The following is a 24,829-nucleotide window of genomic DNA, read 5'->3' as shown; positions in this document are numbered from 1 at the left end:
TTCTTGATACTCTGCATGGTTATAGTTACTTAAACTTTATAACACTTCATGTACATTAGTTTATTGTGCCTTCTAGCTGCCTTGAGAAGAGTGGTGGGTAGGGGGTATTTCAACTCTTTCTGCAGATAAGAAAATAGAGTCAGTTTTACTAGACTTGAATAGCGTATCTGGTAATTGACAGAGCTTATGTAGTTCTGGTCCTTTGCATTTTTATGCAGTTTGGCATTCATCTACCAAAGATAGGATTATCAGTGTATAGATCATTTTTTTCTAAGTCTAGTTCTGATTATATTGCTTAATGTTGATGGCATACTGGATTCCTTACAGTCTTGGTGTAATTTATAGATGTGTTACTATGAGGCTTTCTATGTCCTTCTGGGAGATCATTTCTTTTGGGCAGTAAACTTAAATGGCCTTTAACACCAATCTTTCCACCAGGTAGCAGCACAGCAAGGACCGTGTATATGTCCTTTTTTTTTTTCCTTCCTTAATGAACTAGATCTTAGTTATTTTTCATTTTGTAAAATGTAGCATGTACAATACTAGAAAATAGTATGATTTTAATTTTTATATGTATTGGCAAAGTGATAAATCCAGTCCTTCAAACTATTAAGTTAAAAGTGTAAATTAATTGTTTCTCACTATCTAGAAAATCAAGACAAGAAAAGAATGTTTTTAAAGAATATTTGCCAACATTTCTTCTTGCACATTTTGAAAGGGATGTTGTGACTTTAATAGGGAAGATAGGAAAAGGGAATATTTTATCTTGATGTGTCTTCTGTGGCTCTGCATACTGCTTTTAGTTCAAAATATTTTATTTTCCCAGGTAAATTTCTATTTGTTTATAGCAGGTTCTACCAAAACTTTATTTCCTCAGAAAATTCTGTTTCCTGTGTGTGTGTTTGTGTGTGTGTAGGTATGTATGTATGTGTTATATATGTACATATATGTATAACATTTCTAGCTGTTAAATCATTTGTCTTTTATAACTTTTAACTTCCTACGTTTTTCAGGAAGCAGTTCAGGTACTTTTGAAGCATTCTGCAGATGTTAATGCTCGGGACAAAAATTGGCAAACACCTTTACACATAGCTGCTGCTAATAAAGCTGTAAAGTGTGCTGAAGCTTTGGTACCTCTGCTGAGTAATGTGAACGTGTCTGATCGAGCAGGGAGAACTGCATTACATCATGCAGCTTTCAGTGGACATGGTGAGGTAGGTGTAGTATTCAATTAGAGAGTGTTTCTTTCTTCCTACTGCACTCCGTTCCCTAATTATTAAGGAAATAACCTTTTTTTTAAGCTATTTATTAGTCTATAGAAAAAGAAAAAAAAACTGTGTTCATTTTGCCTGTCCTGTGGCAAGGCTTCAGATTTTTTCTTGTGATAATTTACAGTGTAACATTCTCAAATTTAGAAACTGATTTAGCAGATACTGCCCATGCAATTGACTTTCATAGTCAAGCTGTGGAGATAAAGGAGAACACTGCCAACTACAACACAACATAAAAAATATTTTCCATCATTCTGGAAAAATTAATCTAGGAAGATGGGAAGAGCAATTTCATTGTACTCCCAGAAGAATAGTAGCAAAAGAAGGTGGAGTTTAGAAAACATGTATTTTCTTATAGTTTAATAACAGCATTTAGTCAAGGTTTCTCTGATTAGACCAATTTCAAAGGATTTCTTTGATTAGATGTTTTTTCACAGAACCATTAAAAGAAAACCATTTAAGAAGATTAGTGTTCAGTTATCTGCATAAGAAGCAGTGCCTACACTAGGTATTTTCATAGCAAAATGTGGGGTCTATGGGTAGGTTGAACACTTACGAAAGGATGAAATACAGAGTTAGAAGAGCCTTTGAGACCGTTTTATCCTTCATTTTTGTTGCAAACACAGAAACTCAGAGGTAGGGTGACATTCCCAACATTCCATAGCTGGGAGCTAGTTGCTGCAGTATTTTTTTCACTGTACTTCTCTGCTTTTGTAAGCATAAAAATAAAGAGCCCTTGCCTCCACTGCACTTTATGTCACAAGATGTGTCCCGTTTTGAAAGCTGGAATGCCCTTTCCCATGGCAACACTATTGTAAATATGGTGTTAGGCTTATTTACATGATGAGGTAAGTAGACTGTGCAATGACCTTTGGGTCTGTTCATACTGTGGATAATAGGTATGGGTTTGAATTAAACTTAAGACATTTCTGGGATGAGAATACACTTTACATTTTGATACCACTTTGGACTTTGAATAGGAATAAAACATGTTGTTTGATATTCCCTCTTTAGATATTCCAGATTTGTACTTAGTTGTCCATAAAGTATTAGAACATACAGGGGCACCTTAAAAGGATACTGATGCCTGATTTCAGGATCATCCCCAGTGAACCCTTTTTTCATATTTTGTACAGTTCTTTATTAAATTATATTAAAGGACCTTCAATATATAGTCTAGTTCCTTACTTTTTACAAATGGGGAAATTCAGTACCAGAGAGACTGAAAGTAGGTAGTTGTCCCAGGAGATATTTGTGAACAGTCCTACTTCTGAATTTTGATGAAACTGTGTTTACTTTTATTCCAGATGGTCAAACTACTCTTGTCTAGAGGTGCCAATATTAATGCTTTTGACAAGAAAGATAGGCGTGCAATCCATTGGGCGGCATATATGGGTATGTGCTTTTTCAGTTTACTCTTTTATATTATGTATTCAGGAAAAGTTGTACATTTTAGTTCTTGCAGTTGGCATAACATCTTTTGGGCTAGTGGAGAATTTATACCTGAGTTATTTACCTGCCTAAGTGGAACCAGCCTGATAGAGGAGAAGGTTTGCTACAATAGGAAACATTTAAAATTCTAAATTTATTTAATTTAAACATAAATTCTAAACATAGCTCATTTTACTTTTCTTACACATTCATGAACAAAAGGAAAGTGTAGGGCTATTCTTTTGTTTTTAATTCCAAATTACTGATGGATAGTAATTGTATTTTATCAAATTCACATGTGCCTGGATATAATTTTTAAAAAGGTTGTTGTCATCATAAAAATTGACCTAGATGGATTAAATGAATTCTGGTCCCCTATGGTAGCCTCATTCTGTAAATTGACGTGGAAGACTTACCCATTGTTCTGGCCAGGGACCACCTAGATGGAACAGTATCATATATTTCACTCTAGAATTCTCTTCCTTTTTTTTTTCTTTTAAATAAGATGCCCCAAATTGGCTATGGAAAGGCTCTTTCTTCATATTTTCAGTGGTCCATTTAAGTTTATTCATATTTCTGAAATGTGCTCAGATAAATATCTGTCAGTTTTAAGATTGTAAATTTGCAATAGCCCCCTTTTAAAATATATTTTAAGTGAGTACAAAATTTGTCTTTACCAAATAAAGAATAGTTTCAATTATATAATTATTGATTCTTAATTATTAATGTATTAAAATGAAATTTGGAGGATTTCTCCCATTGTGGGGAAATAAGATGTTTGAAGCAAGAACTGTCTTTACAGTAATAACTTTGAATGTTAATGGATTAAACTCCCTAATCAAAAGACACAGATTGGCAGAATGGCTTAGAAAATATGATCCTTCTATATGCTGTTCACAAGAGACTCATCTTAGGACCCAAAAATGCAAATATGTTGAAAATGAAAGGATGTTAAAAGATATTCCATGCAAGTAGTAACCAAAAGCAAGCAGGGGTAGCTATACTAATATCAGACAAAGTGGACTTTAAATGCAAATGTGTTATAAGAGATTAAAAAAAAAAAAAAAAAAGGACACTATATTGTAATAAAGGAGGCAATTCAACAAGAAGAAATAGTAATCATAAATATTTCTGTTCCTAATCAAGCCACCCCAAAGTATATAAGGCAAACCCTAGCAAAACTAAAGGGAGTAAAAGACAACTCTACCATAATAGTGGGAAACTTCAACACACCACTCTTTCCAATAGATAGAACAACTAAACAGAGGATCAATAAAGAAACAGAGAACCTAAATAATATGATAAATGAAGTAGATCTAACAGACATATATAGAGCATTGCATCCCAAAACATCAGGATACACATTCTTCTCGTGCTCATGGAACATTCTCAAGGATAGATCATATTCTGGGGCACAAAACAGGTCTTAATAAATTTAAAAAGATTGAAATTACACATCATAGTAGAATGAAGCTGGAAATCAAAACAAACGGAGAACCAGAAAATAGGCAAACATGTGGAGGTTAAACAACACGCTCTTAAGCAATCAGGTCAAAGAAGAAATTGCCAAAGAAATCAGTAAATATCTCAGGACAAAAGAAAATAAGAACACAGTGTATAAAACTTACAGAATGCAGTGAAGGCAGTGCTGAGAGGGAAATTTATAGCCCTAAATGCCTATGTTAAAAAGGAGAAAAGAGCTAAAATCAGCAACCTAGCTGAACAACAGAGAAGCCAGAGAAAGAACAGCAACCAATCCCAAAGTAAGTGGAAGGAAAGAAATAACAAAGATTAGAGTAGAAATTAATGAACTGGAGAATAAAAAAATAGAATCAGTGAAACCAAAAGTTGGCTCTTTGAGAAGATCAATAAAATTGACAAACCCTTAGCTAGACTGACAAAGACAAAAAGAGAGAAAATGCAAATAAATGAAATAGGAAACGAGAGGGGGGCATTACCACAGACCCCAAAGAAATTAAAAAAAGATCATAATGGGTAAATATGAACAACAGTATGCCAGCAAGTTGGATAAATTAGATGAAATAGACAACTTTCTACTACACATGAACAAGCTGCAATGACTCAAGAAGACTTAGAAGACCTCAGCAAACAAATCACAAGTAAAGAGATCAAATCAGTCATTAAAAACCTACCAACAAAAGAAAGCCCAGGAACGGATGGCTTCACAGGTGAGTTTTACCAAGCATTCCAAGAAGAATTACTACCATTCCTGCTCAAACTCTTCAAAAACATTGAAGAAGAGGGACCACTACCTAACTCATTCTATGTAGCCAGCATTACCCTAATACCAAAGCTGCATAAAGATACTACAAGAAAAGGAAACTTCAGACCACTCTCTCTAATGAATATAGTTAGAAAAATCCTCAGCAAAATACTTGCAAATTGAATCCAACAGCATATTAAAAGAATTATACACCATGACCAAGTGGGTTTTATTCCAGGGAAGCAAGTGTAGTTCAACACAAGAAAAGGAATTAATGTAATACAGCACATTAACAAATGGGAAAAACCACATGGTCATCTAGATTGATGCAGAAAAGGCATTTGACAAAATTCAGCATCCTTTCATGATAAAAACACTTCAAAAGATAGGAATTGAAGAAAACTTCCTCAACATGATAAAGGGCATATATGAAAAACCCACAGCTAATATCATACTTAGTGGTGAGAGACTGAAAGCTTTCTCTCTAAGATCAGGAACAAGACAAGGATGCCTACTGTCACCTCTGCTCTACAACATTGTGCTGGAAATTCTTGCTAGAGCAATAAGTCAAGAAAAAAGAAATAAAAGCTATCCAAATTGGAAAGGAAGAAGTGAAATTGTCACTATTTACAGATAACATGATCCTATATTTAGAAAATCCAGGAAAAAACAACAGCAAAGCTGCTTGAGCTAATAAGCAATATTTCAGTTTGCTAATACTGCCATTATGCAAACCACCAGAAATGGACTGACTTTTATAAAGGGGATTTATTAGGTCACATATTTCCAGTTCCAAGGCCATAAATGTGTCCAAAATAAGACATCAAAAACAAGAGGTTACCTTCACTGAAGACTGGCCGATGGTGTCCAGAACACCTCTGTCAGCTGGGAAGGCATCAGGCTGCTGGTCCTTTCTCCCAGGCTGTGTTTTGAAATGGCTTTCTCCAAAATATCTCTGGACTTCTGTCTTCACCCCTCTCTCTCAGCTTCCTGTGCGTCCTTGCTTCTTTCTCCCAGTACGTTTCTCTCTAAGCATCTGGCGGTCCTCTCTTAGCTTCTTGGGGCAAACTCTGGGCTTAATCTCTTAGTTTAGCATCTCCAGACATCCTTCTGGCTGCATCTCCAAGTGTCTCCAAGCATCAGCATCTGTGTCAGCTCTTGAGCTCTCTTAAGTACTCCAGTGAACTAATCAAGACTCACCCTGAATGGTTAGAGCCACGCCTTCATGGAAATAATCTAATCAACTGGTCTTGCCCACAGTTGGGTGAGTCTCATCTCCATGGAAACACTCAATCAAAAGTTTCCACCCTAATCGAAAGACTAATAAGTCCACCGTCAGAAGATTGCATTAGAGAATATGGCTTTTCTGAAAGACCTAATATATCCAGATCAGCACAAGCAAGTTCAGTAAGGTGGCAGGATACAAAATCAATACACAGAAATCAATGGTATTTCTATAGACAATGAGCTGTCCAAAGAGGTAATCAAGAAAAAAATTCCATTTAAAATATCACCTAAAAGAATCAAATTGCTAGGAATAAACCTAACCAAGGATGTAAAGGACACAGAAAATTACAAAACACTGGTAAAAGAAATCACAGAAGACTTAAATAAATGGAAAGACATTTCATGTTCATGGATTGGAAGGCTAAACGTTGTTAAGATATCAGTTCTACTCAAATTGATCTACAGATTCAATGCAATACCCATCAAAATTTCAACAGACTACTTTGCAGAAATGGAGAAGCTCATTATTAAATTTATTTGGAAGGGTAAGGGGCCTCGAACAGTCAAAAACATCTTGAGAAAGAATGAAGTGGGTGGTATCACATTTCCTGACTTTAAAGCATATTATAAAGCCACAGTGGTCAAAACTGCATGATACTTGCTTAAAAAATAGACATAGAAAGAGAAATGAAGTGGGAGGTCTCACACTACCTGACTTTAAAGTGTGTTACAAGGCTGCACTGGTCAAAACAGCATGGTACTGGCATAAAGGTAAATATACTGACCAGTGGAATTGAATTGGCTGTTCAGAAATAGACCCTCTCATTTATGGATAATTGATATGTGATAAGGCGGTCAAGCCAACAGAACTGAGACCAAGCAGCCTCTTCAGTAAATGTTGTTTGGAGAACAGGATATCCATATCCAAAAAAATGAAAGAGGACTTCTATCCCAGACCTTATACATAAATGTATCAAAGACCTAAACATTAGAGCTAAGACCATAAAACTTTTAGAAGAAAATGTAAGGAAACATCTTAAAGATCTTGTGATAGGAGGTTGTTTCCTAAACCCTATACCCAAAGCACGAGCGTGAAGGAATAAATAGATAAATGGGACCTCCTCAAAATTGAACAGTTTTGTGCATCAAAGGACGTGGTCAGAAAAGTGAAAAGGCAGCCTATGCAATGGGAGACATATTTGGAAACCACATATCATATAAGGGTTTAATATCCAGAATATATAAAGAGATCCTACAACTCAACAACAAAAAGACAACCAATTAAAAAATGGGCAAAAGACATGTACAGACACTTCTCTGAAGAGGAAATACAGATGGCTCAAAAGCATATGAAAAGATGCTCAACTTCAGTGGCTATTAGGGAAATGCAAATCAAAACCACAATGAGATATCATTTCACATTTATTAGAATGGCCATTGTCAAAAATATAGAAAATTACAAATGCTAGAGAGGATGTGGAGAAAGAGGCACACTTACTCACTTTTGGTGAGATTTTAACATGGTACAATGACTCTGGAAGGTAGTTTGGCAGTTTCTCCAAAAGCTAAGTATAGAATTGCCATATGATATGTCAGTCCCGTTACTTGGTATGTACTTGGAGGAACTGAAAGCTAGGACATGAACGGGCATTTGTAAACCAATATTTGTAGCAGCATTATTCATGATTGCCAAGAGATGGGAACAGCCCAAATGTCCATCAGTGAACGAATGGATAAACAAACTGTGGTATACACATATGATGGAATATTACGCAGGTGTAAGACAGATCAAGTCACAGACCATATAACAATTGGATGAACCTTGAGGACATTATGTTGAGTGAAATTAGCCAGAAACAAAAGGACAAACACTGTATGGTCTGACTAATATGAACTGACATTAATGAGGAAACTTTGAGAGTTAAAGCTGAGAACACAGGTTATCAGGAGATAGAAAGAGCGTAGACATTGGACATTTGATGCTGAAGGAGTATAGAATGTCCAACAGGATTGATTGTATAGATCCACAATACTCTGTGATGGTAGCACAATATTTTAAGTACACTGAACAAAGATGACTGTAAGTACAGTTAAAAGAGGAGAATGGGGCATGTATGACACCAGAGGAAAAGAGAAAAGATAGACTGGGACTGTATAACTTAGTGAAACCTAGAGTAGTCCATGATGGTGATTAAATGTACAAGTATAAAAGTGTTTTTACATGAGGGAGAACAAATGAATGTCAACTTTGCAAGGTGTTGAAAACAGAATGATATTGGGGAAAAAATGCAATCAAGGCGAACTGGAGTCTATAGCTGTGCCGGTTTGAATGTATTATGTCCCCCCAAACACCATTGTCTTTGATGTAATCTTGTGTGGGCAGACCTATCTGTGTTAATTAGATTGTAATTCTTTGAGAGTTTCCATGGAGATGTGCACCACCCTGCTGCGCGTGTTGGCCCGCCCATTCAGAGTGGATCTGAATTAAATTACTGGAGCACTATATAAGATTAGACAGAAGGAGCAAGCTGCTACAGCCAAGAGGGAAACTCTGAAGAATGCCCAGAAGCTGAGAGAGGAACTGCAGTTCGAAGATGGCTGTTGAAAGCAGACCCTTACTCCGGAGAAGCTGAGAGAGGACAGATACCCCAAGTGCAACTAAGGGTGACATTTTTCAGGAACTACAGCCTAAAGAGGAATGTCCTGGGAGAAAGCTGTTTAGAAACCAGAACTTTGGAGCAGATGCCAGCCACATGCCTTCCAGCTAACAGGTTTCCCAGACACCATTGGCCATTCTCCAGTTTAGGTACCCTTTGTTGATGGACACTTTATGGCCTTAAGACTGTAATTTTGTAACCAAATAAACCCCCTTTTATAAAAGCCAATCCATTTCTGGTGTTTTGCATGCTGACAGCATTAGCAAACTAGAACAATAGTTAACAGCTAAATTGTAATATGCCTTCATTGATGTTAACAAAGGCAATATACCAAACTGAATGTCTACAAGAGAGGGATGTAAGGGACGGGCATGGGATTTTTGGTGGTGCTGGTGTTGTCTGAACTTTTTTATTGTATTTTATTTTTTATTATTCCAGTTTTTTTTTTTGGAGTAATGAATGTGTTCAGGGGTTGATTGTGGTGATGAATGCACAACTGTTTGATAATACTGTGAACAGTTGATTGTACACTGTGGATGATTGTAAAGTATGTGAATATATTTCAGTAAAATTGCCAGGAAAAAATATAAATGTGGAGTGAGGGATGGATGTACCTATTCACTATTGGTGGGGAAGAAGAATGGTGCAGCCCATATGGAGGGCAGTGTGGTGGTGGTTCCACAAGAAGCTAAATATGAAGCTGCCATGAGGTCCTGCAGCCCCATTATTGCATATGTACTAGGAAGAACTGAGAGCAGGGATATGAATGAACATTTCCACACTGGTGTTAATGGTGGCAGTATTCAAAATTTGCAATGGAAGGTGGTGGTCTAAGGGAGTACATCAGCTGATGAAAGGAATGGTAAACTGTGATGTATGCATACAATTGAATATTGAGTGGCTGCAAGAAAGAATGAAATTGTGAGGCATCCAACTAGGTGAATGGACCTTTAGGACAGCATTTTGAGTGCAATAAGCCAGAAACTTAAAGACAAACTATAATTCCTCAGTAATAGGGACTCTGAAAATTGAATTTGAGAACATAGGTTATAAGGGAAGGCTTATTGTAAAAGTCCCTAGATTGTAAGCTCTTACAGCAGTCACATCTATTCCTGAGTTGTAATGGTTATCTCTAAATTCTAAGATGCTGTGCTCTCTGTGTATAGCCTGGTCTGTCCCTGGAACGTCTCAGGTATATGTGTGACACCTGAGTCTCAGAGCTTGAGTTTGGCAGTGATGAATGTCAGTATTACCCCATACAACAACTGTTAAAAAAGCTGAAAAAGAGTTCAGACCTCAATTAGAGATATGAATGAAGCTATCTGGTTAGGACTAAGGCAAATCAGACTAAAGGATAAAGGTCAGTATTTGATGGTGTTTTAAAACTTCACCTTCTGTGTGAGACCAAAGGAAGAGATGTTTATTTGGTATAAAATCTGTATTTTTTGTAGCACACTATATAATTTAATTTGTATGGTCTTTTATTCAAGCACCATAATTACATGGAACCTTGAATAGGGAGTGAGATCTTGTTGGTTTGTCCAGGTTAGTATGAAGCCCCGATACATCCCAAAGTAAGTTGGGCAGAGTATAAAAATGTATTTGCAAAGCCTCCTTGAAGGACTGGGGAAAGATGTGGAAATAGTAAACTTTCCCACCTGGGGAATTACTGATATTCTCACAAGCATTGGGAACTACCAGTTTAGAAGACCAAGCCCTCAATCTTGGGGCTTGCCCTTATGAAGCTGTTATAAAACAAGAGGCTAAGCCTACTTATAATTGTGCCTGAAACTCACCCCCAGAGAACCTCTTTTGTGCTCAGATGTGACCTTCTCTCTAAGCCAACTCTGCAGGTAAACTCACTGCCCTCTCCCCTATGTGGGACATGACTCCTGGGGATGAGCCTGGACCTGGCATTGCGGGGTCAAGAAAGTCTTCATGACTAAAAGGGGGAAGAGAAATGAAACAAAATAAAATTTCAATGGCTGAGAGGTTTCAAATGAAGTCAGGAGGTCATTCTGGAGGTTATTCTTATGCATTATATAGATATCCCTTTTTAGTTTTTAGTGTATTGAAATAGCTAGAAGGAAATACCTGAAAGTGTTGAACTGTAACCCAGTAGTCTTGATTCTTGAGGACAATTGTATAACTATATAGCTTACACGGTGTGACTGTGTGATTGTGAAAACCTTGTGGTTCACACTCCCTTTATCCAGGGTATGAACAGATGAATAGAAAAATGGGGACAAAAATTAAATGAATAATAGGGAGTCTGGGGGGATGGGATGTTTTGGATGTTTTTTACTTTATTTTTTTTTTTTTTCTTACAGTAGAAAAATATTGTTCACTGGTTTATTTTTCCAAATGAGCAATAGGCTATTTACAAATAAGCAGATCTCCAATGCCATGTATTGTTTGAAATCTAAATGAAAAAAAAATTCATTAAGGCACATTTGATCTGTGAGTTTAAAACAAACTTTCTGATAATGTAGTGACAGATTCATTTTACTTCTGTACCCCTCCCACACACATGAGCACCAAAATTGTCAAAGAACACTTAATACTTAGTAAAACGGTAAGGAATGTAAAAATTAAGGAGGGGAATGTTTTCAAAAGGAAATCTTTGGAGATCAGTTTACTGCAAGTAAAACATACTAAACAGTGAGTGCACGCTCCTGTTACACATAAATACTAATAACTCATAGGTCCTCTAGAAATGGCAGCACTCAAAACAATGGATATTAAATAAATTAAAGGTACTTCAGATACAAAGGAGAAAACAAAACAGTAACTAAGGAATGAAATAACCACCTCCATCAACATAACACAAACAGGAAGGATGAAGTGAATAAAACCAGGTACAAGATTTTCCCCAGTGTTTTCATCAGGGTGTGTTTTTTCTTTAAGCTTGCATACATTAGATTTATTACAATAATTCTTCTTTGCCGTTCTAGATATTAATATTTTACCCTTTAAAGAGAAGGGTCGGAAAGAGAGAGAACGCCAAATCCTTTTTGAAATTTATTGCCAGGTCCATTTAGGCCAACGCAGTGATGGCTCGTGTGTACAACTAGAAGGGCCATATGCATCCTGCTTTCCTCACTCCCCTCGCTGTAATACCTACAGGACCACGGGAAGCACAGTTTCAGGGAAACAATCAACTTTGGAAAGCTCTTCTAAGGTGACAATACAGCTATGACCATATTTCCTTATTTTACAACTAAACATGAAATGGCTTTTTTTAAAAAATAAAAATCATTGTAAAAAAGACAACAGGTAGAATCTGTGCAAACAGGACACAATGGAATATTTGCCAGAGTGATTGTGTTCTGTTACGGTAATACTTTGCAGGCGCCTCCATGTTTTCTGCCGTGGGACTGTAGCAAAGGGAGTTTGTAAAGGAAATGTAAAAAAAAGTTCTGTTCATCAGGTTTCAAGTCATGATTAAGCAGGCCTGCTACATAACGTTCAGCAAGATGTGTTCAAAGGCAAATATTGATCACATTTTTGTTCAGAAAGCTCAATCTTAATCTTAATGGAGTCCTTTGTAAGAAAATCACATGTAAAATATATCCTTGTATGGACTTCAAAAATTGATCATACAAAAAACTTTTTAAAAATAAATTAGAGAATTAACAAAGTGTCTTTTCCAGCAGAGCTGGGCATCAGGCTGTCCTCAACGAGCCATTATTATTGCTGCTTTTACTGTAACTTGGATCATTTTTTTCCAGCCACATTTCAGCCAACTGCTGTGTGGACCCATATGTGGCCACTTTGGACCCCAAGCACATTTTGTACTGTTTGGGGTCAAGATTGGGGTCACAGAAAACAGGGTGGTGGACGTGGACGACTCCTACTTCTTGGCTTCTGAAGGTCTTCAAACCTGCCTGAACAACTTTGTTGAAAAGGTCCACATCCTTGAGCCCCCAGCCTTGGATGGAAACATCGAAGCTGCCTACTCAGACAAGATCCCCCTTATAAATACAAGTGATGCCAAACCCATAGTTGCTCCAGAAGCCAGTTTTTTGAGTAAAGGCAAAATGGTTGTCATTGGGAACTTTCCCACTATAAACAGTCTTTGGGTCATACTGGCTAAAGATGATTGGAAAATATATTTGCTGGCCAAGAACTGTATTGGCTCGACATCGCTGAAGGAATTCCGTAGTAAACACAAGGTCAACGTCACAGAAGAAGAGTAAGGATTCATTATTAAACTGGGAAGATCCTACTTCAAGGGCTAGCGCTCTGGAAAATTCTCCAGACACAGGCAAAATCTGCATGTCAGCTTTAGGATACTTAATGCGATAATCTCTCATTAGTTCAACTTGCTTAACTTTGTCAGGGTTGGAGTCAGAATTGAAAAGCAGAACAACAAGCTTGACATTCTGATTTGGAATAAGACATGTCTTTTCAGAGTTTCCCATGAATCTCACAAACATATCAAAACGTCCAGACAAAGGAATCAATATGTTTATCTTTTTATCTTTGGGTTCTTTGTGCTCATTTTTTGACCCAGGGAACTGAAATGAAATAAGCTTCTTCAGGGAATTTGAAAGAAAGGATAATGATCCAGATTCTTGGTTAATTCTGCTGGCCAGCTCCTTGGCATCCAGTTCCTCGTGCTCCACAAACTGGATTTTGCTGAAGGTCTGCTGTAAATACGCATGCCTCCTCACAGGAACCGTCATTTTCTTGCCTTTGTGCTTTTTATAGAGGAGCAGCAGGTCCAGGATGTACTCAGCCCCATATATGGGGTTGACGCGACGATAGCTGTACTCTATCTCCTTAAAATCAATGATGCACTCTCTGGCCTTGGCATTGGCATTGATCATCTCCATGACCTGCATGACAACGTCATCCAGGGCTTCTCTCTGGGCAGAGTCCATCCCTTTTTGAGGGGGCTGACCATCAGCAGCTGAATACAAGTATTTTCCAGTAAGAAACTCCCATTCCAAAATCTCCTCTCGTTGGCAGGGCTGAAACCTCATAAAAGAAGGAGGAATTCCCAGCTGCAGATCTTCTTTATGAATCTCGGTGTTACTGTATTTGCTCATCAGGACAATTTCTCGTTGGAGCTGGATTGTGTGATGGCGAAGCTCAGCTATTTTGCGACTAAGCATATAGCTGTGAAGTCAGTACTGGTAGGGGTGGGTTCTTGTTGGGGTGTAATATGATGGCTCGGTGAATCTTACTGTTGTGAAGATCTTTAATGTAACCCTTTTTGTTCTGCTCATAATTCTCATAAAAAAGCTGTGCATCTCATAAGACCAGACACACTGCACACCTGTAAACCTCCGGATGCCATCTTCCCACCTCCACGTCCTCGTGGGTTGTGTACATTTCTCGGAGACATTTTCCAATGTGTGGCACCATCCTTCAAAGCACCTCCCGGCTCATGATCACACCAGGCCCACCCATGCAGAAGTTGTCTCCGGGCTCAAGTGCCAGTTTCCCCATTTCTTCCGTGGTGCCCAGTCCCGTCTACCCAAGAAAGAGAGGCTCGCTACTATTCAGACTCCTCAGGAAATTTTCCAGACGATCTCCTTTGATGTACACGTCGTCGTCTGCTCTCATAAACCATTCCTACTTGTCCAGGTAGTGGTCATGCATGTACTTGAGCATCATAAAGGACTTCTTCTGGGGCGGGTATGAGTCGTCCACGCCCCGGAGCGGCACTATGGGGATTGGTATCGAGGTGTCTCAGCCCTCGCTGGAGAAGAATTCAACTCTCCCAGGAATTGTCTTGGACCATGTTCTGTATGCGGCCATGGCGCGGGTCTGCAGGTATTTCTGGTTGGTCATGACTCCCACGAAAAGAAAGTTCATGTGCCGTGCGGCCAGAGCTGTGAGCCCCGCGCATCGCCGCGCGCGCCGCCGGCCTGGGAAGCCGCCCCTGGCCCGGCCCAGCCCGGCAGCCTTTGAGGCTGGCGCGGCGCCGCGGGCCTGCTCGCTTCAGCTCGGAGGCGCGGGGCAGGACCAGCCGCGAAGCCAGCACGAAGCCCAGCACGAGCCCGAGCAGCCCCTGCAGCTCCGCGCGCCCTCAGCCCTCCGCCCGCGGAGGCCAGCCAGCCTTAGCGCCGCGAGGCTCGGCCGGGGCAGTGCCGCGGCCGCCGCGGGCCCGCCGCGCCCATCGCGCCCATCGCGGCCCCCGCAGCTCCGCACCGGCGCTTTGTTCCTCGCGCCCGCCTATTTTTATTCTTAATTGTATTTTTTTGGAGTAATGAAAATGTTCAAAAATTGATTGTGGTGATGAATGCCCAACTGTATGATAGTACTGTGAACCACTGATTGAATACTGTGGTTGATTATATGGTATGTGAATATATCTCAATAAAACTGAATTTTAAAAATTAATAATAATAAAAAGATATTGGGAAAAGTATCTTAAAAAATAAAGAAACAGTGGCCTCATAAGCAATTTAATTAAGGTAACATGTTTTTTGGGTGCCTAATTTATAAATAGTGCTGCCCTTTGCCCTGTGGAATATACCAAGAATATTACATATAGTCTTTGTCTTTGAGGATATGTAACATATTTGGGAAGCTGATAACACAAAAGTAATTAAAGAGTTAAACAGTGATTCAAATTTTAGAAAAATTCCAAGGCATTATATGATTATTAGATAGGTTTTATAGGTGTTTTTGGCTTATAGGTCTTCTAGGGAAGAGAGATGATTGGGTTGTTTAGTGAAGATGAGAGCTGATATGGTTCTTGAAGGATTAGTAGCAGTGATTGGAAAGAGACCTCTAAGCGGAACAGTCCATACAAGGAAAGAATCTCATGAACACAAGAGGTGGAATGAATCATGGTGGGGGGTACTATATAATCTAATCTGGTAAAAAATGAGAATAGTGTTTCTCTCCTTCCATGTACCTTCCAGATACATGGCCCCCTTCCTAGCCTCCTTGTGATTGGGTAGGGCCTGGTCAATAAATGGAATTGAAAGCAGTATCATTCCTGGGCCAGAGCATTTACTTGCTGATGTGAGACTCTGCAATCTCTTCCCCTTTCTAATATGGTAATAGGTCACATTTGAGAAGTTGTCCACTGCATGAGCATGGGTCCTTGATTAACTGAGCAGTGCCCTTTTGCCAACCTATGATAATGTAAATGAGAAATAAAACATTAGTTGGTTAAGCCAGTGAGATGTGGGAGTTGATTGTTAACCACAGCACGGTGTAACCTATCCTGTCCTGACTGATACACTGGGTAAGAAGCAAAGTTGGTTAAGGATACCTGATGGAAATGAATAAAGAAAAAGTAGTTTTCAGCTGAATGTTTTAAAGTCCTAATATTTTCAAGAAGTAGTCCTAGCATAGAGAGTTGATAACAGAAGGATATATTGCATACTAGTGACTATAATTAATAGGAATACCATATACTAGTACTACAGAAATAGTAGGGATAAATAATTAAGGGCTGACCAAACACAGCTAAAAGGTGTTTTGGGTCATGAGAATTGTTTAAAATGGAGAGTGATGACGATTGTACAACTAAGTGATGATAATATGAGATATGGATGTATTATTGTGGACATAACATATGTTTTGTGAATTTAGGTACCCCCTAAAAAAAATAAAAAAGAAAAGTAGCCCAAGTGACCACTCTCAGATTTGCAAGTAGAAGAAGGCTGCAAAATAAGGGAGAGAAACACAAACTAATGTCAATGTTAGACATTAAAAGCTAAATTCAGAACTTGAGAATGTATTAACACAGTCTTGAATAGAACAAGATGCAGGCAAAAGAGCATAGGGTTATCATTGGATAAAATAATAAATTATTTTTTTTTCAATTAATTAGCTGTGCCGTCATTTATCAAAATTATCCTTACTTTTTTTGTTTCATACTCTCAGCTTATAATGTGATTAACTGATGACTTGTCATGCTTTATCTGAGTAATTATCTTTCAGGATATACAGGACTATATTTAATATTTTCCTTATGCTCAGGTCTTTATTTTTTTCTTCATAAATACATTTTTAGGTCACATTGAAGTAGTAAAATTACTTGTGGCTCACGGAGCTGAAGTGACATGCAAGGATAAGAAGTCTTATACTCCTCTTCATGCGGCAGCCTCTAGTGGAATGATCAGCGTAGTCAAATACCTTCTAGATCTTGGAGTTGATGTAGGTATATGGATTGAACAGTACTTTAATAATGGATTATTTTATATTTTGTTATTACATTGTTGGCAAAAGTTATTTCACATTTCAAAGACAATTTCATATGCTGTTTTTGTCTTTTAACCAGATATTTATAGTCTTTTACATAATATGTAGTGTACCAATATCTGCCCAAGACATGTAATTCAAGTTACTGTGTTAATAGTTAAAATATATTCTAAAGAGGAGTGGTTTATTGACAGAAGTTTTTCTTCTCCATCATGTTCCAGGCCTTGTAATTCCATTTCAGCTGTGATGACCAGCAGATCAGACACACTTAGCTTTTTTTTCCCAGGTGGCTAGGTTGTTAGTTGTTTTTGCCTAATTCATCTAAAATTCTCTTTAAATGTCTGTAGCAGTTCACAGTACAGGATCTTGGCAAAAGCTAGGCAGCAAACAAGAGGCTTCTTGCCAATCAGAATACAAATATCCCTCACTGTATGAATCTGTTTAGTTAGGAAGGAATGTTGATTTATCCTGAATATATTTGATTCCTGAAGTAGCTAAGAATACCTCTAGCTTTCACAGGCAATTCTTTATGCTTACTCCCACTCTTAGTATATTTACTCTTATTTTAGGTACAGTTCTAACAAACTCAGTTAGCTGGTTTTTCAAAACCCAGATTACAAACAGCAAATTAGGAGGATTGAGGATGAGGCTCTGGGAGGGAGGCAGTTTAGATCAGCTGCCAAAGAAGAAATTTTAAATGGTAAATGATAGCCTTGTCGAACAAAGAATAAATGACAGAACTTTAGAACTGAAAGGCTCTTAATTTAAGAGCCATGTGAAGCACTTTCCCTGAAGCGAGCAAGTAGTTATTAAAGTGTGGGCATCAGGAAAAGGAGATGCAAAAATCCAAACACATGGTTATGTGAGATAATGGTAGAACATGAACACAAGTTTCATTTCAGCTGAATACTTCCTGTAACTCTATTTAATCATGTCACACAATATCAAGTCCATTTTGGTGCCGTTTTTCAAACTTATTTTAATGACAGTAGTATAACATTTTTCAACTATTATGGATAGGGTGTTCTTCTGAGTATATGATCAGACTTAGAGCCATTTAATGACATATAAGGCCTCTGTGTGGTCATGCTGATCCTCAGTCTACTTTAAATTACTTCTTTCTTCTTTCTTGGATCTCTAGTACTTTGGCAGGTAAGCAGTATGACCTAGCTTCTTATTTGAATGGACTTCTTAGAGAGTTGAGATTATAGATATTGGAAAGATGAAAAGATTCTGGTACGATATAAGTAGCAGTGAAATCTCAATACTTTTCCATGTCCTCCAATTTCTGTTAACAGAGATATGAGAAAAGAAAAGGTTAAAATCATCTAAACTTTCAAGCATTCTTCTAGAAACAAAAAAGAGAAGGAAAAAAAAAAAACTTGAGTTACATGACTTATTTCTCATTCTGAGCATGTTTCTTTGCCTTTGGTAAAATGTTAACATGTAAGGCTGGAAAATATCTAGAAACCAAGTTTGAGCAGAAATGAATTAAATGAATAGAAGTAGATGCCTTTCATTTTTTTAAAAGCCTGATCTCTACTTCATTGCTAACTTTAGCCTTTTGTCATTGCAAAGTGAAAAAACTGAAAATATGCACTCTATTTAATATACCCCAGAATTTTCAGTTTGTGTTTATTTTTCATGATTCTTAAAGTTAATTCTAAAAGCCCTTTACCTAGAAGGCTATTTTAAAAACATTGTTTTAGTTTTCATATTCCTAAAATATCTCTTTTGGAATCATTTAATTTTGTCATGAAGAAGACATTGTATATGTGAATTCTGTTCTCTGAATATGCAAAATCCATTTGACTCCAAAATGCTTTTTGTTAATATTCATTATTTTAAAAGACCTTTAGAGTTATAAGCTTCATCTGTGTAATTTATTCCTGTCTGTGTCTCACTTTGATAATTTGAATGCAACTGTAAGGTTGCTAAAATAGCACAGAGCAAAATAATTAACAAGACTACTTTAACATTTACGTTCTTTTCTTATAATAGATGAATGAACCAAATGCCTTTGGAAATACACCTCTTCATGTAGCCTGCTATAATGGACAAGATGTTGTAGTGAATGAACTTATAGACTGTGGTGCTAATGTCAATCAAAAGAATGAAAAAGGATTTACTCCTTTGCACTTTGCCGCTGCTTCAACACATGGAGCATTGTGTTTAGAGCTTCTAGTTGGCAATGGGGCTGATGTCAGTATGAAGGTATGAAACAAAATTAGAATCCAACTGAACTGTAGAAGTTCAGTGTTTAAAACAGTATCAATAATATCAGTAATGAATAACTATTCACTAATAGAAAGGGAAAAAACTATTGATACAACAAAAGAACATGGATGAACCTTAAAAATATTATGTAAAAATTAATCTATAGTTTAAAAAATCACAGCAGTTGGTTGCCTCTGGGAGGAGGGAAAGAGGGATAGATTGCTTTTTCTTATTTGATCACCATGACTATCATGAATCAGATAGATGTGAAATTCTGGAGCGAAAATAAATGTTCTTTCACTGTAAATTCTGTGAGAAAGCCAATGTAACAATGGATTTTTTGGGGGCATTACTACTTTATAATACATAATCATCATTTTAGCTTTTCCAGGATATTTTCACTGATTGCTTCTGTAATAATTCATTAAGTCATCCTTTGAACACTTGCCAAACAATATCTTGGGTATTAGGAAAACAAAACCACAAACAAAATTAAGCCCGTTAGGATTAGTAAAAAAACTAAGCTTTTAAATTTAGTCTTTCTTTAAGAGAGAGCTTTAATTACGTGAGGTTTCAGATCCTTTTGCAGTATGATGAGCAGATATCTCTCAGACTGGTAGAGAAGGAAGCTGATTTTCTTTCCTCTCTTAACTTGAGCAAAGCCTTTATTTTTTTTTCTTAAGTTATTTTATTATGGAAAATTTAAAACATATGCAAAAGTTAAGGGAATAGCAGTAATAGGCTGGTGAAATTTTTTTTTTTTCCCTCCAATTAATTTTTTTTTTTTTTCTTACAAAACAAATCGTACTTTCTATTGTTTACAGTACCATTACATAGTTGTACATTCATCACCTAAATCAATCCCTGACACCTTCATTAGCACACACACAAAAATAACAAGAATAATAATTAGAGTGAAAAAGAGCAATTGAAGTAAAAAAGAACACTGGGTACCTTTGTCTGTTTGTTCCTTCCCCTATTTTTCTACTCATCCATCCATAAACTAGACAAAGTGGAGTGTGGTCCTTATGGCTTTCCCAATCCCATTGACACCCCTCATAAGCTACATTTTTATACAACTGTCTTCGAGATTCATGGGTTCTGGGTTGTAGTTTGATAGTTTCAGGTATCCACCACCAGCTACCCCAATTCTTTAGAACCTAAAAAGGGTTGTCTAAAGTGTGCATAAGAGTGCCCACCAGAGTGACCTCTCGGCTCGTTTTGGAATCTCTCTGCCACTGAAGCTTATTTCATTTCCTTTCACATCCCCCTTTTGGTCAAGAAGATGTTCTCCGTCCCACGATGCCGGGTCTACATTCCTCCCCGGGAGTCATATTCCACGTTGCCAGGGAGATTCACTCCCCTGGGTGTCTGATCCCACGTAGTGGGGTGGGCAGTGATTTCACCTTTCAAGTTGGCTTAGCCAGAGAGAGAGGGCCACATCTGAGCAACAAAGAGGCATTCAGGAGGAGACTCTTAGGCACAAATATAGGGAGGCCTAGCCTCTCCTTTGCAGCAACCGTCTTCCCAAGGGTAAAACTTATGGTAGAGGGCTCAACCCATCAAACCACCAGTCCCCTATGTCTGTGGTCATGTTAGCAACCATGGAGGTGGGGTAGGCGAATACCCCTGCATTCTCCACAGGCTCCTCAAGGGGGCACTACATCATTTTTTTCCTTGTTTTTCTTTCTTTCTTTTTTTTTTTTTTAACTTTCCCTTCTTTTTTAAATCAACTGTATGAAAAAAAAAGTTAAAAAGAAAACAAACATACAATAAAAGAACATTTCAAAGAGACCATAACAAGGGAGTAAGAAAAAGACAACTAACCCAAGATAACTGCTTAACTTCCAACATGTTCCTACTTTACCCCAAGAAAGTTACATAATATAGCAACCTTTCTGTGAACTTGTTCCTACTATATCCATCAGAAATTAACAGACCATAGTCATTTCTGGGCATCCCCAGAACGTTAAATAGCTTATCTGTTCTTCTTGGAATATTGTTCCCCCTTCCTTAATTGCTCTCTACTGCTAGTTCCCCTACATTCTACATTATAAACCATTTGTTTTACATTTTTCAAAGTTCACATTAGTGGTAGCATATAATATTTCTCTTTTTGTGCCTGGCTTATTTCACTCAGCATTATGTCTTCAAGGTTCATCCATGTTGTCATATGTTTCACGAGATTGTTCCTTCTTACTGCTGCGTAGTATTCCATCGTGTGTATATACCACATTTTATTTATCCACTCATCTGTTGAAGGACATTTGGGTTGTTTCCATCTCTAGGCAATTGTGAATAATGCTGCTATGAACACTGGCGTGCAGATATCTGTTCGTGTCACTGCTTTCCGATCTTCCGGGTATATACCGAGAAGTGCAATCGCTGGATTGAATGGTAGCTCTATATCTAGTTTTCTAAGGAACTGCCAGACTGACTTCCAGAGTGGCTGAACCATTATACAGTCCCACCAACAATGAATAAGAGTTCCAATTTCTCCACATCCCCTCCAGCATTTGTAGTTTCCTGTTTGTTTAATGGCAGCCATTCTAACCGGTGTTAGATGGTATCTCATTGTGGTCTTAATTTGCATCTGTCTAATAGCTAGTGAAGCTGAACATTTTTTCATGTGTTTCTTGGCCATTTGTATTTCCTTTTCAGAGAACTGTCTTTTCATATCTTTTGCCCATTTTATAATTGGGCTGTCTGTACTATTGTCATTGAGTTGTAGGATTTCTTTGTATATGCAAGATATCAGTCTTTTGTCAGATACATGGTTTCCAAAAATTTTTTCCCATTGAGTTGGCTGCCTCTTTACCTTTTTGAGAAATTCCTTTGAGGTGCAGAAACTTCTAAGCTTGAGGAGTTCCCATTTATCTATTTTCTCTTTTGTTGCTTGTGCTTTGGGTGTAAAGTCTAGGAAGTGGCCGCCTAATACAAGGTCTTGAAGATGTTTTCCTACATTATCTTCTAGGAGTTTTATGGTACTTTCTTTTTTATTGAGATCTTTGGTCCATTTTGAGTTAATTTTTGTGTAGGGGGTGAGGTAGGGGTCCTCTTTCATTCTTTTGGATATGGATATCCAACTCTCCCGGCCCAATTTGTTGAAAAGACCATTATGACTCAGTTCAGTGACTTTGGGGGCCTTATCAAAGATCAGTCGGCCATAGATCTGAGGGTCTATCTCTGAATCCTCAATTTGATTCCATTGATCTATATGTCTGTCTTTGTGCCAGTACCATGCTGTTTTGGCAACTGTGGCTTTATAATATGCTTCAAAGTCAGGGAGTGTAAGTCCTCCCGCTTCGTTTTTCTTTTTTAGAGTGTCTTTAGCAATTCGAGGCATCTTCCCTTTCCAAATAAATTTGATAACTAGCTTTTCCAAGTCTGCAAAGTAGGTTGTTGGAATTTTGATTGGGATTGCATTGAATCTGTAGATGAGTTTGGGTAGAACTGACATCTTAATGACATTTAGCCTTCCTATCCATGAACATGGAATATTTTTCCATCTTTTAAGGTCCCCTTCTATTTCTTTTAATAGAGTTATGTAGTTTTCTTTGTATAGGTCTTTTACATCTTTGGTTAAGTTTATTCCTAGGTACTTGATTTTTTTAGTTGCTATTGAAAATGGTATCTTTTTCTTGAGTGTCTCTTCAGTTTGTTCATTTCTAGCATATAGAAACATTACTGACTTATGTGCATTAATCTTGTATCCCGCTACTTTGCTAAATTTGTTTATTAGCTCTAGTAGGTGTATTGTCGATTTCTCAGGGTTTTCTAGATACAAGATCATATCGTCTGCAAACAATGACAGTTTTACTTCTTCTTTTCCAATTTGGATGCCTTTTATTTCTTTGTCTTGCCGGATTGCCCTAGCTAGCACTTCCAGCACAATGTTGAATAACAGTGGTGACAGCAGGCATCCTTGTCTTGTTCCTGATCTTAGAGGGAAGGCTTTCAGTCTCTCACCATTGAGTACTATGCTGGCTGTGGGTTTTTCATATATGCTCTTTATCATGTTGAGGAAGTTTCCTTCAATTCCTACCTTTTGAAGTGTTTTTATCAAAAACGGATGTTGGATTTTGTCAAATGCTTTTTCAGCATCTATTGAGATGATCAATTGATTTTTCCCTTTTGACTTGTTAATGTGTTGTAATACATTGATTGATTTTCTTATGTTGAACCATCCTTGCATGCCTGGAATGAACCCCACTTGGTCATGGTGTATGATATTTTTAATGTGTCTTTGGATTCGATTTGCAAGTATTTTGTTGAGGATTTTTGCATCTATATTCATTAGGGAGATTGGCTGGTAGTTTTCCTTTTTTGTAGCATCTTTGCCTGGTTTTGGTATTAGATTGATGTTAGCTTCATAAAATGAGTTAGGTAGTGTTCCATTTTCTTCAATGTTTTGAAAGAGTTTGAGTAAGATTGGTGTCAGTTCTTTCTGGAAAGTTTGGTAGAATTCCCATGAAGCCATCTGGCCCTGGGCATTTATTTGTGGGAAGATTTTTGATGACTGATTGGATCTCTTTGCTTGTGATGGGTTGGTTGAGGTCAGTCTAGGTTGTTCATATGTTTCCAGGAAATTGTCCATTTCTTCTACATTGTCCAGTTTATTGCCATACAGTTGTTCATAATATCCTCTTATAATTTTTTTAATTTCCTCAGGATCTGCAGTTATGTCACCTTTTTCATTCATTATTTTGTTTATATGGGTCTTCTCTCTTTTTGATTTTGTCAGTCTAGCTAGGGGCTTGTCAATCTTGTTGATCTTCTCAAAGAACCAACTTTTGGTGATATTTATCCTCTCTATTGTTTTTTTGTTCTCTATGTCATTTATTTCTGCTTTAATCCTTGTTATTTCTTTTCTTCTACTTGGTTTAGGATTGGTTTGCTGTTCATTTTCTAGGTTCTTCAGTTGATCCATTAGTTCTTTGATTTTGGCTCTTTCTTCCTTTTTAATATATGCGTTTAGTGCTATAAATTTCCCCCTTAGCACTGCTTTTGCTGCATCCCATAGGTTTTGGTATGTTGTGTTCTCATTTTCATTCGTCTCTATATATTTAGCGATTTCTCTTGCTATTTCTTCTTTAACCCACTGATTGTTTAGGAGTGTGTTGTTTAACCTCCAGGTATTTGTGAATTTTCTAAGTCTCTGATGGTTATTGACTTCTAATTGTATTCCATTGTGGTCAGAGAATGTGCTTTGAATAATTTCAATCTTTTTAAATTTATTGAGGCTTGCTTTATGTCCCAGCATATGATCTATTCTGGAGAAAGTTCCGTGAGCACTAGAAAAGTATGTGTATCCTGGTGATTTGGGATGTAATGTCCTGTATATGTCTGTTAAATCTAATTCATTTATCAGATTGTTTAGGTTTTCAATTTCCTTATTGGTCTTCTGTCTGGTTGATCTATCTATAGGAGAGAGTGATGTGTTGAAGTCTCCCACAATTATTGTGGAAACATCAATTGCTTCCTTTAGTTTTGTCAGTGTTTCTCTCATGTATTTTGTGGCACCTTGATTGGGTGCATAGACATTTACGATTGTTATTTCTTCTTGCTGAATTGCCCCTTTTATTAGTACGTAGTGGCCTTCTTTGTCTCTCAAAACATCCCTGCATTTG

General features: G+C 37.5%; 1 protein-coding gene across 7 annotated transcripts in view; it reads left to right on the top strand.

The window, feature by feature from the left end:
- ANKRD28 (ankyrin repeat domain 28) overlaps positions 1 to 24,829 on the top strand; it is a 224,628-nt gene that overhangs the window by 143,015 nt on the left and 56,784 nt on the right. For all 7 annotated transcript variants that reach the window (XM_037845359.1, XM_037845373.1, XM_037845379.1 and 4 more), the window contains 4 exons: positions 1,014 to 1,214; positions 2,579 to 2,666; positions 16,795 to 16,937; positions 18,984 to 19,196. In XM_037845359.1, coding sequence (XP_037701287.1) covers positions 1,014 to 1,214; positions 2,579 to 2,666; positions 16,795 to 16,937; positions 18,984 to 19,196 — 645 coding nt within the window. The remainder of the gene's footprint in view (positions 1 to 1,013; positions 1,215 to 2,578; positions 2,667 to 16,794; positions 16,938 to 18,983; positions 19,197 to 24,829) is intronic.

The sequence above is a fragment of the Choloepus didactylus genome, chromosome 1 (assembly GCF_015220235.1).
Source record: "Choloepus didactylus isolate mChoDid1 chromosome 1, mChoDid1.pri, whole genome shotgun sequence".
NCBI classification, from domain to species: domain Eukaryota; kingdom Metazoa; phylum Chordata; class Mammalia; order Pilosa; family Megalonychidae; genus Choloepus; species Choloepus didactylus.
Note: the sequence above shows the minus strand (reverse complement) of the source record. Positions and strands in the feature narration are given on the sequence as shown.